The sequence below is a fragment of the Lineus longissimus genome, chromosome 5 (assembly GCF_910592395.1).
Source record: "Lineus longissimus chromosome 5, tnLinLong1.2, whole genome shotgun sequence".
NCBI lineage: Eukaryota > Metazoa > Nemertea > Pilidiophora > Heteronemertea > Lineidae > Lineus > Lineus longissimus.
The window spans coordinates 21880883-21899734 of record NC_088312.1 but is presented as its reverse complement, the minus strand read 5'-3'; the positions used below and the strand labels follow the sequence as shown (position 1 = coordinate 21899734).

General features: G+C 41.9%; 1 protein-coding gene and 1 long non-coding RNA gene across 4 annotated transcripts; both read left to right on the top strand.

Annotated features, from left to right (window-relative positions):
* Positions 1-1270: 1270 nt before the first annotated feature.
* On the top strand, positions 1271-2637 carry LOC135488217 (uncharacterized). Its single transcript, XR_010446942.1, has 2 exons — positions 1271-1358; positions 1574-2637. It is a non-coding gene; the product is annotated as an uncharacterized LOC135488217 (long non-coding RNA).
* Positions 2638-3144: 507 nt separating this feature from the next.
* On the top strand, positions 3145-18313 carry LOC135488057 (armadillo repeat-containing protein 2-like). Of its 3 annotated transcripts, none has more exons than XM_064772445.1 (20): positions 3145-3289; positions 4163-4435; positions 4675-4747; positions 5845-5898; positions 7269-7404; positions 8152-8308; positions 8687-8784; positions 9008-9115; positions 9411-9583; positions 9940-10045; positions 10332-10504; positions 10647-10843; positions 11144-11243; positions 11664-11804; positions 12632-12812; positions 13209-13340; positions 13782-13895; positions 14121-14253; positions 14543-14703; positions 15098-18313. In XM_064772445.1, the coding sequence occupies exons 2-20, from the start codon at positions 4218-4220 to the stop codon at positions 15265-15267; spliced, it is 2625 nt and encodes an 874-aa protein (XP_064628515.1). In that variant the 5' UTR covers positions 3145-3289; positions 4163-4217; the 3' UTR covers positions 15268-18313. The 3 variants fall into 3 exon arrangements, with proteins under 3 accessions (XP_064628515.1, XP_064628514.1, XP_064628516.1); XM_064772444.1 differs by having other exon boundaries at positions 5842-5898; XM_064772446.1 differs by lacking the exon at positions 5845-5898.
* Positions 18314-18852: the final 539 nt, after the last annotated feature.

Here is an 18852-nt window from a genome sequence, read left to right as displayed (position 1 = left end):
TCCAGGCATTTGTTACTGTTACATCGGCCGGGTTTTCCCGTGGTTTCGGTGGGGTAGCTATGACAACAGCACTAACCCGTTCGAGACTCGGGAACGTGTTCGACTGTTCCGGAACGCTGGAGAACGGGGAGCCGGTAATCTTGATACTAGAGGCGCTGATTCGTTCCTCGCAACGAATTTTTAAATTTCGGCACCGGGCGAGTTTGGTGCAGCGGAACATCCTGAGATCAGGGGTTAATGTTCGCTTCTCCGGCCCTGCACACAGAAGCGATCATCAAACCTCTGATTTCCTCAGGATGCGGAACACCCGGTCATGAGTCATCTGAGATCAGGTCTTTAATATACTCCTACCTCGTTTGAAATATCTTCCTCTAAGGAAATAACGAGAGGCGGAGTATATTTAAACCACCTGATTACGTCAGGATCAACCCAACTGAACACAAGGGCCATTAACTTTCATCCCCAAGCAATGGCGAATACGGGTCCCCTTCCAAAGACGCCTCCTGGTCAGTACTGTTCACCATGAGCCCAGCAGTGAATGAGTGATAGGTAATTGGCCAACCTGACATTATATTATTATGCAAAATGTGTAATCATCGACTCCTATGCTATGGGTGGTCGCTCTGGGTATACCAGTATACCATCAGCAAGGTATACACATGTTCGTGATTTTATTTCTGAGGGACTATCATATTGTTGGCAAAAGCTGCCGCCAGTGACCAAATCCCATATTCTCACACAAGGTAGGTACAAATATAATAGTAGACCCATGCAGGAGGTCGACAAATTTGGATGGGGCGGGGGGGGGGGGGGTCGGGGATCATCCTCGAATACCAGAATCAGTCGTATGTTCCTACCCTCGCATAAGACTCTGGAATGTGTGCCGAGTGTTGGCCTGAAGTTTAGGATGCTTTAGTGGGATAAGCTGTGACAGACGGTCTGTGGCGATACATTGTGGTCAGTCGGGGTAGGTTAATGGGTCGACGAGCGATATTGATATCTACACTACGTGTCAAGAAAAACATGTCCTACTTTTGATTCTCAATAACTTTTTTTTTTGTATGAAAACCAGTGACGCAATTGGACATTAGACATTGTGACGCACTAAAATCCGCCCATCAAATTCTAGCTGTTGTGATGACTCATCAACATTTGAATAAATCACTATAAAAAAACCGAGGGACTTATCAAGAAGGTTAGTGTTTTTATTGCCACACAGTACTAACAACAAGTGCATGCAAAAAATAGATAACATAATCGATGACTGCAGGCCAAATGTCACACCTGGTTTGTTCTGGCTCGGTCAGTGCAGTCCGTATGCGGTTAGTCTGGTTCTCTTCCCCAGGGTCTCAAAGCAAGTGAGTATACGATATCAAGGACCACATATTTCAGGTAGGCCTATAGCTTCTCCTTTCGCGAGTAGGTTGTTGGTCGACGCGTCATCCTGATCGTCCTTCACCAATCCACTACTGCAGTTATACATCCTGAATCTTTCAACTAGTACTTGGGTAGCTATGAGAGGTCCCTTTTATCAAGAACAAATAATATTATATCTCTCTGTCTTTTTCTTCAGAAATATGACTGAATACAAGTATGAATCTGGACCACCGAAAGTAGACGGTGGCGAGGCCAAAAACGTCAAAATTGCCCAGAAATGGGAAGAATTGAACATGGAATATGAGGCGAAAAGGGAATCTTTGCAAGCAGAAATGAACAAGCAGTCCGATGCGGAACCGGGAAACTGGCAAGAGCTATACGAAATGGACAACAACAAGAAAATGGTCCTGAAAAAGATGCGCGAATCGCACGCCGAAGAGCTTGAACGCTTGATGCAAGAGTAATTCTGTTCTGAACGTGTAAATGTGACTGGAAACTCTTGATAGCCAGATACTTGACTCTAGAAAACGCGCTCTGTGAGTTGTTCCCTATCCTCGCCTTATGACTCCGGTCTTTTGGGTTATTCTGTACATCGCTTTTTCGAGGACAAAGTCACATCCTGGATGCGACGTTAATACGATGACTTTTAATATACGAGATTAATTTCGATTTTGTTACAATATCTACCCAGATTTCAAGTAACCCGCGGTCATGTAACACTAGAGCTAAAGCTTTATAGAAGTCACCTTGTCACATTTCACGTGTCACGTCTCACGTCTCACGGTAGTGAGTGCATGAACCTAATAATTCTCAAAACGACTCTAAATGGCCGGGAGGCCTGAAAGTGATAGAGCCGCCTGCACTTCGGACAGTCCAGAACAGTGTGAACGAGCGTGACACGTGTGAACCAAAACATGTGTGAAGAATCCCAGGAGACGTGTAATGCTTATATGGAGAGTTGCAATACTAGGCATTCTACAGACAAACGTCATAACAGTTGGTGGGCACTTCATACTACCAGCCAACCTCGGAGCCAATATATAGGGCCTACTATTTCTATTTTCTATTTTCCACTGAATGCAATAATCTTATACCACACTTGTAGACCTGACAATCTTGACACTAGAGGCGCTGATTTCGTCTGAAACTTTTAAATTTCGGCGCTGGGGCGAGTTTGCAGACCTGATTGACTCAGTATCCTGGTTGGGGAAATGTTAATGATATATTGTAGGAAAAGACAAATAAACTTTTATTATTAGACTTCTGTTTACTTCGTTTGTAATTTCATATCACCAAATATTCCGATACTAAAAATAATCTCATTTGCCCACCCAAGCTTCTCCAGGTCCGGGCTCTCGGTGATGGCCTCTGGTTGGTGAATACTGTAAAATCGGCTGGGAGCTGTTTCAGCTGTTTTTGTCTGATCTTTTGTACCGAACTGGACCCGTATTTATAATGAAGGGTCCATAATATACCACCCTGAGTGCTTTCTGATCATTGGAAGAATAATGCTTTAGTGCATAAATTATAAGTACTGCTGGACCACCTCCGCGGATGCGGCTCGGATGGTATAAAGGCTACATTGGTCGTCTCGACCCTCATACAGTTTTGTTAGCTTCACACAAACGGCCGGAGAAGCGAACATTCAGTTTATACTGTCAAATCGCCCGAGAGCCGTCCCACTTTACGGATTTTTCCGAATTTGAACCACCCGCTTTTCGGTAATTTCCGTAAGCCCCCTGACCATGCGCAGTTAGCGTCATTGGCAACAAATTCTTGTTCTGGCAGATCGCGATTTATCTTCAAGTCACCACAAAAATGGTGTTTCCGAACCGTTATTAAGCAGGATATTAACAAATGGAGTAATTGATGAGGAGGAAGAACCATTATTTCATATGATCTGCATGATATGGTTAGTTTAATAGCTGTAAATGCAGAAGGTTGTCAAATCTGGCAGTGTTAGTGTTAGTGTTCATCAACCTCAACCTCAGAACCTGTTTACTTGCATTTTCGTGTACATCATGACATGTAGAATGTACAGTGTACATTTTGTGAACATGTAATGTATGTCGTGTCGGGCTCTGCTCTTGCACTGCATCTGGTTCTGGTTCTGGTTCTGGTAGGCCTTGGCCTAGTTTAATTCGAAGTCCTCTGGAGCGTTGAGTTGCGCCTTTCAGTCACGCGAATTTGTTGCTAGAAGTTGATGATCAATGAATAAATATAGGCCTACATAAGTTGACTGGAACAAAGTGAGCCAAGCCGAGATCGATACCACCTGTATCTCGGCTAGCCAGCGCCACCAGTAATATCTACCTACCCCTGTGCCATCAATACGCGAAACGCGGTCAGGCACAGTACCATTCAAGATTCAAGATTCAAGACATAATTAATGATGTGATTGTGATGCTATCAGTGTGTTTATGTGACCGACTTCAAAACTTCAGTGGTCTGTCGGTCAACTTTGTCAGTGACGTAGGCCTACACTGTGTAGCTTTCATTTTATGTGATTCTATCAGAATTCGAAGACAAAGCAGCCGACAAGAAAAAATAAACCCAATTAACCCAATTAACCTGTTCACATTCAGTTCAGATCACCATCAGTGCACCTGACAGTGGCATAGTCATAGTGGCATAGTCATAGTGGCATAGTCATAGTGGCATGCCTGGTCTGCTCAGTCTGCTCGGACTGGGTCAGACCATCAGTTCTAGTCTTGTTGAAACAGTCAATGGAGCCCTGAAAATATCATTCCAAAATAAGAAATCATATTATTAACTTATTACACAGGTACCACGGCCGACAACATGACTTAGCTTTGTAAACTGAGTTTGATCTACTCGTCATGATGGAACCCACACCGCCGAGAAAACCCAAGACTGATCGCCCTTTTTACCAGGCGCCAGATAACCTTGCTACGAGCTCAAAAATCATCAGTGAGGCCCGGTCTTCTCTACGATCTCTCAGAACCAACCGTCCATTTACGCCTAGAGATGAAAACCGGTCATTGTTTGGGACAACAAGTACAAGGAATCCAGAGACACGACCTCCAAGTGCTTTCAGGTGAGATAACCTAAAGACATGTTATTCAGTTGCAATATGTTACAGAGGATGTTGTAGCAAGACATGTAGGTCAGTTCCCTGATCATACACTGTGTCAGAATCCCTACAAAAAAATTGACAAGCGAGAGAAAAATGGGTACAGCATACAGAATTTCATTTTCTTCCGAGGGGGTGGGGAGGGTTTGTTTATCTAAATGTTGTCAGTCTTGTTTAGCATTCTTATTCTTGTTTCCTTTTAGCCTTGGCTCCCGACATTTTGATGGCTCTGACTCTAGGCCTGTCTCTGGCACACGGCTAACGCCAATTGATCATGTAAGTATCGATTCTCAAATGCGCCTATTTGTAACATGACCTGGCATAACATTAGCTATGTACATAGCACAATCTAGTTTTTCACACATCTTGACAAGCAAGAGTTATCATTATTTAGCTTCATGTAGCTTGATTCTATTGTGATCAACTTCCATCTCTCAATGGTGTCGGTACAGGTATTCACTTTTTGAAACCCGTCCAGGAAGAGATACAAACTGCAGACAGATTTGCAGCTTGCCCTACATCTAAACAGACAGAACATTAAAATACCAGCAAGAAAATTGCTGGCCTGAATCGAATGGGCCGGGTATCACTGTTTGCGTTATTTTGACTGCAGGCTATTCTCGACTAAATCATGCAAATCTTGGTGGATCGCTGCCTTAAATATAAAAACCAGTTGGGCCATTGCAGAATTTGAATTGATCCCTGGTGTGAAAAACTGAAATACATAAAACATGCTGCATGTAAGTTGTATTAACTGCTGCCAGTCCAGCGGCTGTGATACTGAGCTAGATGGAAAACACTGCTCTAACACCACTAGAATAATACAGTTTTTTATGTTGATGCCATGGGCATTCATTGCCTCCATATGATTTTCAATGGTAGAAACCTTCAACATGTAAACAGCAGTTTTCAACTGGGCTAGGGGTTGCAGGGGCTGCAAGAGACATAACGGTATGGGCTGGGAGGGGTCTTCTTGCACAGCCCTCAAGATCAAACTTGTCAGCAACAACGGAATTGCCTTGGACATCTCCCAGCATGTTTTGTCCTTGAATGCTATGCCATTTTTGGCGATCCAATTTTTGTTACTTTAGAAATATTACTACTCTTGATAAGGCATTGAAGGGCTACCGATGCGAATTCATTTAGCTTCCGGTATTGATGGCAAAATTGAAAATGAAATAACATTTCTAAAAAAAAGTTTGAAATATATTGGGTTTGGGGGGGGGGAGCTCTTTTAGATAGGTTCACATCAAATTCAAACACACATTTATACTTTCGTTATATTTTGAGGCATCCCACCCATTTTGCCAGCATCGTTTGTTTTTTGTTGGGCTTGTTTCATTGCACTACATGTGGCACTTGCTTTCCAGCAGCTGAACAATGCCACTGGCTCTGGTAGTGGCACAAGTCTCAGTGCTATTGATGAAGTGAGTATGAAATGATTACAAGTCGCCTCAACCTGCTGGGCTCTGCTTGTGCCAGTGGCAGTCTGGTGGTACGGGAGTGATCAGTTCACTCCCTCGATTGATGTGCCATTTTATGGTTGTGATATAATGCCAATTCAAGTTGAAGCAAGGTTGGCCACAGGAGTTGTCCATCACTCTCTCAAAATCAATTGCAGGAGTTTACAGTAGTAGAAGTGATCATCACTCCTGTCTCCTGGCTGTCATCGTAGTGCCAGAGTATTCAAAATTTTGTTTTTTTAAAGCCAAAACAATTTCCCTGCTGGCTAATGCATGTACATGTATATATATACATTTTTACTTAGCTTGCATAATTTTCACATTGCGTTTTAACACTTTTTGTTCAGATCAACTTTAGGTGAACATCACTCTCGTTTTCATTGGTTCTGTAATTGTACATTTACAAGGGATATCCATACATATGAATCCAAATCATTATACGCAAATAAACAAATAAAAATTTATCTTTTTTCAACATTTATTGCGTGTCCCTGTGGGAGAGGGGTGCTCTGCCCCATCTCCCATGGGTCTTGCTATTTCATGTGGTATGCCTAGGCCTACAGACTCAGTCATTGTCAGTGGCTTGAAATCCATCAGCAAAACTGTTGTTTGACTTCAAAGAAAAAAACTCCTCAAGCAGCTGTCAAAAAATTGCAATAAAACAATAAAAAATTGATACTGACACATTTGGGCTTTGAATATGTAATGACAAAACCCAACATTGAGAAAGAACCATTCGTGGTAGTGTGCCCATGTTAAAACATGTCGATGAATCGTGTTGGCAGTCACTCGAGTCTTCCTGTGCATTCTTGATTATTACACATTATTTATGCTTTCAATAATAGAAATATGTCTTGTATGTTATGGATTTGCGATCAAGCAGCACCTAGATGTATGTGGTGTGTACAACAATACAAGTAATAAAACTAATATGTGTTCACCAGGGCAGCATTAAGCAGGGTCATTTCAATACTTGGGTTAGTTCCAGGTCTCTAATATGAAAATGCTCTTGTTTAGTCCAGAGATTAAACATTTTAGGCTTTTTCTTTGGGATAATGACCCAAATTACCAACATGGTTCATGACGCGCTGATAAACTTAGTGGCTTGTTCTTGTTTATGGACGTGGTCTTGGGTCAAAACATTTTACTAATTTGTTATTGAATCCACGAACCTGTCCGAAGTCAAATGGTTCTCATCTTACGCATTGAAAAAGTCATCATTACCCTTGGCGGAACACAACTTGGCCATGCATGCACTTGACTTATTCATGTCTTCAAGTAATACTTTCAAAATCAAGAGCAAAATATGAGTTCACAACGTTTTCTTCTTCTAGAAACCAAAAGCTGTCGCTGATATCGATGTCGTCCTTGCACCTAAGCCACCTGTTGATCCAAACCGTCCAATTTCTAGAAAAACGCCACGAGCCCGTGGCATGCAACCTGGTGTTAGTAGTGAGAATATAGGAGACAGTAAGTTGATGTTAATAGATGAGTTTAGGATAGTAGCATGATAGTGATTTTCGTATTTACAGCCAATATGTGACCCGCCATGACAAAACAGGTCGCATGTCGCTCTGAGCTTGACAGGTTGAGACAGACTGGTTGTTCATTTCACCATTGTCTGCCTTTTGTAAAATCGGAGCATATCAATTTCTTCTATTATGTCCTGGTGTCATTTTAGGCTCATCTTCTGTGCGACATGCGACTCATTTTGTCGTAGTGGGTCACATATACATGTACAGTCGAACCTCTCTATTAATGACACCCTTGGGACTGACAAGTGCTGTCCTTAATAGAGAGGTGTCCTAATTAGAGAGGCTAAATTGAATGGAAACAACCAGTTTGGGACCAAAACTGGTGTCCTTAATAGAGAGTTTGTCCTTAATAGAGAGGTTGTCCTTAATAGAGAGGTTGTCCTTAATAGAGAGGTTGTCCTTAATAGAGAGGTTGTCCTTAATAGAGAGGTTGTCCTTAATAGAGAGGTGTCCGCTAAGAGAGTTCTACTGTATATCTTGCCACTACTAGATTAGCAGTCAGACATGCAAAACGTGGTGGTCTAGCGGATATTTAGTACACCACTGTCAGTACCAAAGAAGTCATAAGAGATCGCCAGTAAATTCTAGTCCTTGTCTGCTCTCTTGGGAAGGAGGGGCATGAACACTGACTACTTCGGGAAAATAATCAATCCATAAAAATTTGTTGCTTTGTTTTCTTTAGAAAGTGATGTGAGTGTGAATAATAACAGTGTCGAGCGACGGGTACACAGCGGCCCGAAGGAGAGGACGTCATCTTCGTATATCGAGGAGAGAGGGGAGGGCGATGGCAGCGATGAACCCAGAGCTTCAAGTGCATCAGAGGGCAGGAAAACGAGCAGGTTGGTGTACTGTTGTGGTGACTTGGCACTTTAAATCTGAGTATTGTGATTTATTAGGCAAACCATGATTATAAGTGGTGTCATTCTTAATGCTGTGTCACCTAGAGGGGCCCTTACTGTCAGCGTGACTTCATTTCAAAGCCTTTGGGTGCAAAGGTTAGAATAGATCTCATTGTATGCTTTAACCTTTGTCAATTTTGCCTAGGGGAGACAAGCCTCCTTAGACCTGATAGGCAACCAGTCCAGCAGAGATAACTCGGAAATCAAACCCTGTAGTTTGGGGTCATCAGCTGGGCTTTGGCAACCTGACTAGAAAACCAAAACTCTGATGCATGAAAGTCCCTCCTGTATAATATTACAATTGCTCCTATTTTCCAGTGACCGTAAGCACCGAGACAGCGGCAAGGAGAGCGGGTATGGCAGCGACAGAGTTGGAAGTGGTGGATCGAGCCGAGGCTCTAGTGCTGGCAAATCAGGTAACAGAGATTCATCCATTCTATATTTTGCTAAGGGTATCAACGACGTTGCCCCACCTTGTGAAGCAGTTAATGAACAGAGTTGTCACCGTGAGACCTACAGGTGTACTTGTTGATCCTTGACCTGGTGAACACCACAAATGCCTAAAATCTGTTTCTCTGCTCAACACCTGCATGTTTTGGTTAACTTTTGAATTCTCCTGTATTTTCTTTGCTGATGTAGGCACGACCAGCTCTGCTGCCGCAAAGGGGGGTGAGGAGACCCCTGAAGAAGCGCTGTACTACACACAACATGTCGGACTAATCATTGAGGAGATGATCACCCAGAAGGGTAAGTTGACTATGATAAGGTAAATCGTTTTACGATAGATCTGGGCAAAAGTACTGGACTGACCTCTTGTCACTGCTCTGTTGATCGCATAAGTCATGTCACACAGCCCTGGGCAGCCGGTGTCATAGTTGACCAGCTTAAGTAGACACCGTGGCAGAGTATTGGTTAGGCCTACCCTGAGGATAATCCAGTGTTGTGCAATACCACTATCTTTTGGTAAATGTGATCTGGTAACATTCCTGAGCTCAACTAAGTACATTTTGTCTCTTCATCTTTCAAGGTTTATTTCTTCCAGGAAATACAGAGCGGTTGATCCACCTTGGCAACATGCTGTATAAGGCATTATCCGAGGGCAATCTACTAGGGAGGAACTGCAAGCGACGATCGGCTATTCTCAAATCGATATTCAAACTTCTGGACATGGAAGAACCGAGACTGCTCCTTGTTCTGGCACGGAATATTCTTGCTGTAAGTATGTGAGACACTCCAGGTCGGAGGTTTGTCTGACTGAGCTTATTATGTGCCACTCCACTTAGGTGCTAGTTCAGCCAGAGATAGAGTACATCTCAAGCTACTCCTGTTGCTCCCTTGGTAGAGGTTCTGCTGGTCCTGGCGAAGACAAGGTACAAGGAGCCTTCTTTTATGTCTCATTCATAAGAAGGAGCAACTCAGGTTTGAGTGTGCTTCTCAAGGACACAAAGACAAAACAGCGGTGAGCATTCCGAGAGTCGAACTCGTAACCTCGTGATAATCTCGGCACTCTAACCACTGGCCACGGTTCTCTCCTATTTCTGCTACCGCTGACCTCATTTGTTTTCTTACAGCTGAAAGTGAGTGGCAACAACTTGATGAATGTGTGTAAGTTAGTGTTCAAGGTCAGTAAAGATGAGAAGAATGACACCCTGTTCGTGGAGGACGGCGTCGTTTTAGGTAAGTGACAAAGTTAGTCATTTTAATTCGTCAATTCATGACCTGGCTGAAACTGAAATCACCAGACCCAGTGTTTTGCAACTTCTGTAATTGAAGGCCTCGTCAAGTTACTTGAAATTGGGCTTTCTAGGGTGAAAAGTTATTTGAATGGTCAACCTCATCTCAGCTTGTGTAATAAAAAAAGCCTACTTACAAGTTCCTACCCTGTTTCAAAACTTCGGGTGAGAGTTACAGCAAACCAGCAGATATTTTCAGGACTTTGACGAATTGACATTCAACATTCCAGGTCTCCTTGTTCAGACTTTGAAAGGGATGGACATCGTCGCCTCGACAGATGCACTGGTTTACCTGATTGGAGCCATCAAACTCATCTCTGGTAGTAACGTGACGCTGAAGCCCATCGCTAAGGAGGGATGCATAGGAGCATTGGCGAAGATGCTGACACAGATCAACCAGCTGGTAAGACTTGAGATCACATTTCTTGCAAATTTGAATCCAGAAAACAAATCTATATTAGAATATGTTTGAATGGTCTTTGACCACATCACTCCAAGACATCACTCCATCTTATTCGGTCAGCTGATTATTGTTTTCGTTTTAGATTTCGGAGGCTGGTAAGCCTATGGAGCAACTGGGTCACATCCTGGTTCAGTTGACCGCCGCGTTGCGGAATCTAGCCGATACTAGTTCTAGTCGTGAGAAGTTCATTCATTACAAGGTCGTTGATGAGGTGTGCCGCGTGTTGGAACTCTGCCCTGGTGATCATGATTCGGTGCTCAATGTATCAAGGATACTCAGGTAGGAACCACGTCCTGGTCGACGGCTTCATTGAGCCTTGAACTTACGACATCAACTACGGCTCTTTCCTAACAACGGTGGTGTCCGTCAAACAAATATATGAAGGAAAGTTGTCCATCTTGACCATCTGATCAAATATGTGGTCAATTTCAATGCAGATGATGCTCTCCAGGAGAGAAATTTGATCACTTTGCATTGAGTGACATTTAGCCCTGATCAAGGCAATAAATAACTACATCATTAGACAACCACCATGATTATTGATACCGCTAATTAATAAATTTTCTTTTTTTCTTCCAGCAAATTAACATTACACATGGACTGTTGTAATATTGTCTCCCAGAAGACGTCCTCCTTCAAATCTTTCCTCAATATATTGACTAAATACCAGAAGAAGGAGGTAAGATATTTATATGAATCATGTTCTGTTACATATAATCCTGAACCACTGAATTATGGCTTTGGTGATAAAGAACCCAGCTAGAATCATGTCTTATTCTATATTGCTTCCAATTTCAGACTGGAGTCAGGTCTGATTAATGACTCCTTGCTACTTTTGAAGAAATAAATGAACTGCAAAATGCTCTAGTTGAAAAGAGTTGGTGAATTTGCTCTTTTCATTTGGCGGTAGATTGAATTCAGCCTTTGGTTTGCTGTCTAAATTGTTATGGTTGACACGTTCAAGTCAAGCTTTTTACTGGTTTAAGGTTTTTGTTTGGTACCCTTTTTGCAAAAATCTCAAAAACAAAACAGTCACAGATATCACCGAGTCTACAGTAGCAATTTGAAATATCATCAACAAGTTGTTGTTTGCTTTCAGGATGTTGTGGTTCGCATCAGTTTTATTCTTGGCAATCTCACCGCTAAAAGTGACGACTCACGATTGGCGTTGTACCAGCAGCCCAAGTCAATAGAGACCATTATTTCAGTCTTTAAATATTATATGGAAGCAAATTTGAAGGTAAGAAGGAAGTAGTGCAGAGGTTTGTTAGAACTGATGATATTCCTCTCAAGATGCAGTACCTGAGGGGTCGAGGAACTTGACGTGCGTGACATACCCACACCTCAGGACATCTGACGTAAAAAAACAAAAAATGGATCGCTTTCCTGCATCATTATGCAACGAGTTCATGGAGTCTTTCTCTTTCGAACCCTTATTGATTTTGACAGCGTCACTATCCAAAATGGGGGTACAAGACAGCATCATATCTTTTGACCCTGTCACTAGTGTTTGGTGAGCTAGTGACAGTTGCTGGGCGATTGACTAACACTGCACAAGGCGAGATGTTACAAATTACAAATTACAAATTACAAATCGTTTATTGAATCCGTATAAAAATTTACATTTTACATAAGATGAAGAAAGAGAGCACTAAGTAATTAAAGTAGTCAAATAATACTTAGATTACTTAAGAGTGGAAGAAGATCGGTGATCATAAATGAGGTATATAATGTAGTATTCAGCAGTGTTGACCTACAAGGTTATAATATAATACATGATGAGCTACCGTTTTCCTTATTTGGTAAGCAAGGAAGCAAAATTTGCCAGTGAGGCGGGCTACATTTTTTTCAGCTGTTAAAAGGTAGAACAAAAAATCTTTATTTTGGAGCTCACTTTTTAATCCAATTCTTTTCAAGTTAAGATATTTGTCACGGAGACTAGAGAAAAAGGGACATGAGCAAAGGAAATGCATTTCGTCTTACATGAACATGAACTGAGTATACTGTGCAGGTTGACCTGGTGGACAGATATTGAACTAACGTACTGATCTTCTTCTTACTTTGCAGTCATCAGAGGCAAGACGCCGAGACCCGTCCATAAGTAATCAACCGAAGAAAGAAACAAAAAATGTTGAGGACGTCTTGATGAAACTTGTGCGAGTCATAGCTAACTTGTCAATCAATGAAAATGTTGGTCCGACTTTAGCTGGAGATAGACAGTGTCATAAATTGCTGCTTCATATATTAGGTGAGTTTTCTTATTGAGAAAATGATTTTGCAACAAGTAACGTTAGTTCCTTAACCGCTGCCGTAGTGGGTTTTGATACCCCATTGTGGCCCTAATGTGAATGGAAGAGCAACTCTCCTTGTGAGCGTAAATTAACCTTTTCGAAGAAGTTTGTTTGGGCGCTGACCGGTCATGCAATTCACCTGGAACAAAGATTCACAGTGGCTTATGGCATTGCCTGAAGTCAGCTTAGCCCTTCTGACGTGATCTAAGTGTGCACATTTGTTTTGTTTAGACTCTGATTCGTCTTTGTCAAAGAGGCCCGTTTCACCCAATCTGGTGTCCTCCTTTCATTTCATATGTTGTTTCTACAGCCAGTAGTGTCTCATTCTCATTTATTGTTCATGTGTTTTTCAGATTCGAAGGACGTCACCACAAGTGAAGAGTTGGTGTTGAATACGATAGCTACAATCAATAATCTGACTTACTATATGTACACAGACAAAGGATCGGAGGATTATGTCGATCTTCAGGTCAATATAGCTGAATGTAAGTTGAAGGATTTGGTGCTGATATTCTCCACTTTCATTTCCCATGTAATGGCCTCGTGGCCAATGGAGTCCGCTAGGAGGCACATTGAGTCGGATACCTTTACAGGGCTTGTACAAGAAGTCCTGCTTGACGTTATTTGAGGTTAGCAATGTCAGCATAGTTCTTGCTGCGTTGCTACATGTGTTTCCATGACCGCTTTAGATGTTGGTGTCTAGAAGAAGGTCAATTGGGATCTCGAACCTTGGCAGATTGGACCACTTAGCTTTAACATTATCTAAAGATGAAACCTAATCCAAAACCTAGAGGAAGACTGCTCCATCGGTGATGTGTGCCCACAGAGCAAACTTGCAGTGGGTAGTTTGTACATACCGATCAACACTATTCTACTGTTTTAGTCACTTTGCATTCTGTCTATAAATCTTGTAAATATTTTTTCAGCTCTGTTAAAATTGGTGCTGACAAATCATATGGAGGGACTGATCGAGGCCGTCCGGGTGTATGGAAACTTGTCACGACAAAAACCTGTGCGGGACTTCTTAGTGGAAAACAAAGGTACAATGTCCGAGATAATGAACGTCTTCATACGTCCTCATCTGTTAATCAGACCTATGGTATTACCTGATTTCAGTCAAGCATAAAATTCCTCTCTTTCAAAATGAAAATTCATAACTTTGTTCCTAAATTTTGTGGTAAAGTCTGTTCCATGCCAATAATGTGTAGCCCATTAGTCTCCTTACTTTCCTGAAGTTGTCACTCACGATATCGTTTTGCTTTCAGTTGATAAAATCCTCGTTACTCTGCTGGACTCTGGTAATCGTGACATCGTGTATGCGGCGTGCGGTGTCCTCATCAACATGATGGCCGACACTGAGAAGAGGGCGACACTAAAAACAGAGGGAGGAATCACCAAGTAAGTATCATTTGCCACGTCGCGCACGTTTGTTGGTATAATATGCCATTTCTCCTTGCTGTCCTTTAAACATTTTGGATGATTTCTTGTAAGGTGATTTCAGAGTTCCTGGCTTAAGCTGTCCTTGCTAAAATTGGGCATTTGGGGAAAAAATCATGAAAGATTACTCGACTAATCATTCTGCTGTACTCTATGCACATGTGTGACATGATCAATTACTAGTTAGCTGTTATCAGTAACCTAGCTTATTTCCAGTGACAAGTTTTGTTTTATGATGTTATCATTGCAGGCTTGTTGATGTTCTTTCGGATTTCGGCCGCAATGATTGGCAGTTAGCCAGCATGGTTTGTCAGATCTTGATGAATTACAGCGCCAAGATCACGAGTTCTAATGATTGTTTTGGAGAACAAGAAACTCAAACACTCTCAGAGCTGCTAATTGAATATCTTGGTAAGTATAGCACTTCACATTTTCAACCTGTGGGAATTTGAGCCCCTGAAATATGCTGGCTTTGTGACTCATTCTGATCAATGTTTGCTGTGTCGGATTCATAATCCAAACATTTTGGCTGCGATACCCGACTCTGACTCCACTTGTTCACATCTTTGATGCCTATGCCAGGCCAATCAATGGAATATATGGGTGAATGATTAGGGTGCCCAAACCCTACTCTGAATGTCAGTGGTAGAACCTCAAACTAGCAACTAAATAACCCCAATTGGGGCCTATCTGGAAAGGCATGTTACAAAATGCTCCCAAAATCAGAGTGAATCAAAATCAGGAAGAAGATGTGACACCCTGTACATAGACAGACAAAACTTTAAATAATTCGCTTTAATTTCAGATGATGAAGCTGCCCTGGATAACTCGGTCATGTCAAGTCTGGACGCCGAGATGAGGGAATTCATGAGTGACAAGTGGGAGGCAGATTTCTGCCCTGTGGCCTCACAGCTCCTTGACAGAATCGAACGTCACCAGTCAGAATTCGAGCCATTGGAGCCATCACCGAGTTGACCTAATTAGTAGTGATTGACAGGTGTCAAGAGAAGCTGGAGAGAGAAGGAGTGGTATGGTCTGTGGCACCAGCTTTGTTGTCTGAAGCACTTGACAACAGTGCCATCAGTGTCTCGCTCAAGTTGCCACTCGGTCCTGTTCCTGGTCTGTTCACTGGCCTGGTTCTGATTGCGGGAATCAGATACCACATCAGGGACTTGAAGGAACAGCTGACTCTTATTTGCCTTGTGCTTTAAGTTATGCTTGCTGGAGCACCTACGCTATGGTTCTTGAAGTTAACATTCACTCAATGTATTGAGTTAACATCTCTCCTTAAAGTCGTCATTGTACATCATGTACAAGATGAGCCAGTTATCTATTTCCCCTTTTGGACTTTTAGTGAACACAGTCAAACCCTAGAAGTACATTATTGTATCATTGCGTGTTATAGGGTGTCAAACACTGCTGTAGCTTTAGGTCTGTGTGTAGCAGACGTCTTCAACTGATATATGTCTTGTGGTTAGGCTAGTTCAACATTCCATTAACTTCCCAAGGCTTTGGGTGCCAAACTCATAACTATCACTGTCACTGAAGGCCTTTGTGAACATGCCAGCAATGGACTGTTTTTGTTATGATTTTCACTGTGTCGCCTGGCTCTACTTGCAGTGAACTTTGGCCAATGGGAAACTACATGTATCACATGTCCTAATATCTCGGGAGAAAGCAAAAATTGTTACAGAGACTGTCCTGAGTTTCAAACTCTTGCTACCAAAATTGTATATGATAGTAGCTGGTACAATTCTTGCCTGCCTTCCAGATTGAAAACACTATCTTTGAAGGGTATTTTTATGCTCCGTCCATTTTGCACGATATGCAGCAGAGCTTTCTTATACCGTCGACCATAATCACAGCTTCCGCCAGTTCAGACCCAGAATTGGTTCAGTGCCTGTCTTTCTTTGGAGGTGGTGTTTATCTTGTTTTGACGTTGAGTCCTGTGGCGCAGGGATAACCTGCTGGAAGAGATGGTTTTGGACGACATTGTTCCACGTGGTTCTGCATGAAAGTGTAATGATAAAAAAAGACTTGTAAGACATGATCACTTTTTCAAGCCCTTTGCAATAAACCTAGAGCTTTCTCGTGGTATTTGTAGTCGTGCTGTGCCAGTTTGAGTAGCCATTTTTGCACCAGTGATTCCCCAGTCATATTTTACTTGTAAGTGTACAGTTTGAGCTTGCTGTTGTTCAGCGATTGACAATATCATGTCCGTCCAAAGTGAAGATTTTAGTTCACGTTGTTGAAGTGTATTATAAACCTTTGATATCATAATTATAATTTATTGCGTGAATTTGGGAATATTGAATACTCTATTGTTAGAACTTGAATTGGCTCATTTGATAATGAATTTCAAGAAGTCTTGGAATCCTGCCTTTTTGCACAATTTGCTTCTCTCCAGATCAGTTATCAGTTGATTGACAGCCAAGTATCGACATTGGGTGATATGAATAAAGACTAGCAAATGCTTTTACTCCGGTTTTGTACAGAAAGGCCTAGTGTAAATGTACATGGAGATTTAGATAAAAGCGTTTGCTATTCTTTATTCATATCACCCATAGTGTGGTTTTATAATGCAGATTTTCTGTCAGCAGATGTGTTTACTATTTGATTATCAAGAAGACAGTGCTGTGCATGTGCATGTGGTACAAAAACACCTGCACATGGAGACAAGGCAGTTAAGGCACCATCATGTCATCTCGATATTTGGCTTCATTTGTTTTTAGCAAAGTAGCGAATGACTAATGAAAAAATATAACCAGATATGTTTTGATGAGTTCCTTGTTTTTCACACCAATTTGCCTGTCGCCAGATGAGCATATTTTGTGGTGGAGTGGCAAAACTTCGCCGAAATCTTGGGTCAGGCTCTGTTTAATTCAGAAACATTGGTGCCATAATTTGGTCCTCGACAAAGTGCCACCACCGGGAAAAGAGAAAGAAGCAAATTGTGCAAACAGCAGGATCCGAAATGTATGGGTACTTGTTCATGTGTTTCAAACAGTCAGTTTATTTTAGGAATGGGTGTCAAGACTATCAGGTTAGGTAAAAGTAGTCGCACATTTTAAAACCGAATCTGGTTTCAATTGAGCAGACACAAAGTTGTCCTTGTCCACGTGTAGGGACTGAGTATAGCGAAGTGACTTTCCAAAGGTCACAACTTTCACAGTGTACAGTCTGTATATAGTGTTGTTTTGCATTTCTTCTAAACGTAGTTAAAAGTCTCTGGGCCGAATTTACGAAGGGTGTTTAAGAGTTAGACGCGTGTAAATTCTACATAATCAGTTTCAGGGCCTAATGCGGTTTTCATGAAGAAACCCTGCAAGGCCCTGACTCTGTCTATTAAGACATTAAACGCTGTTTTAAGCTAAACACCCTTTGTAAATTCGGCCCTCTGTGTAAATAAAATGAAATAGGGCTGTTTTCCAAAAAATACAATTGATGTTCAATTTGATCTGTCAATTTGAAGGTGTCTTGACAGGTATTGGTATAAAGATTTCATTTAGTGCCAGAAAAATGTCACAGTTTGCGATGCCAGTGGTTTATTTATATTTATAATTTATCCAATGACTGATCGAGCTCCTTGCAGTGTTCAGACTAAACTTCCTACATGTCGAAAAAAGACCATATCACAATGTGTAGTGTTGGTGCATTGAATTCATACTGCTGTTCATTGTCTTCTGAAGAACTGACCAGGGGCTGGGATTGCGGGCTAGAAGGATTTAGTGGGACATAGTGGGTGCCTTTTAGAAATCACAGCAATACACACTGGGAAACAAAGTTCTCAATAAACTGACCCACCTGTCAAGAATGTGAGGGAATCTATCCACTGATTGTTTGGATAGAAATCCTTCCATAAAAAGGCTAAAACTGGTCTACAGAACATCCCCTGTGTCTTCAAAATGTCAATATGCAACAACTGTCCACACCATAAACTAGTGATATTGTTATGAGATAAACCAATACAGTTGCACAGTGCTTTAACCAATGACTGGTTGAATAAAAGTTTTAAAAACAACTTCTTGTATTGTCTTATTCTTTTGCCCCCAAAAAGTATGTTTGAGGTTTGGTGTCATGTCCCCTTGTCAGGGGAAACAGTTCTTTCATGGTTAAGCTGTTCCCTCTGTATCCAGCGATGTCTGAAAAGACACGCTGTCGCAATCCCAACACATTGATCATTCCCTACTATCCAGGTATGTTCGAAAAACACGATGTCCCCACTCCCAATTCACAGATTGTTCCTTCTGTATCCAGTGATGTCCGAAAAGACACGATGTCTCAATCCCAACACAGAGGTTGTTCCCCCTGTATCCAGTTATGTTCGAAAAACACGATGTCCCCATTCCCAACTCACAGATTGTTCCTTCTGTATCCAGTGATGTCCGAAAAGACACGATGTCTCAATCCCAACACAGAGGTTGTTCCCCCTGTATCCAGTTATGTTCGAAAAACATGATGTCCCCATTCCCAACTCACAGATTGTTCCTTCTGTATCCAGTGATGTCCAAAAGACACGATGTCTCAATCCCAACCCAGAGATTGTTCGCTCTGTATCCA

Bases quoted from the DNA above. Each gene is read 5' to 3' on its own strand.
- LOC135488057 (XM_064772444.1), top strand. From the start codon at position 4,218: ATGATGGAACCCACACCGCCGAGAAAACCCAAGACTGATCGCCCTTTT. The intron at 4,748-5,841 runs GTAAGTATCGAT...CTTGCTTTCCAG, and splicing joins GGCTAACGCCAATTGATCAT to CAGCTGAACAATGCCACTGG. The intron at 8,309-8,686 runs GTTGGTGTACTG...CCTATTTTCCAG, and splicing joins GAGGGCAGGAAAACGAGCAG to TGACCGTAAGCACCGAGACA.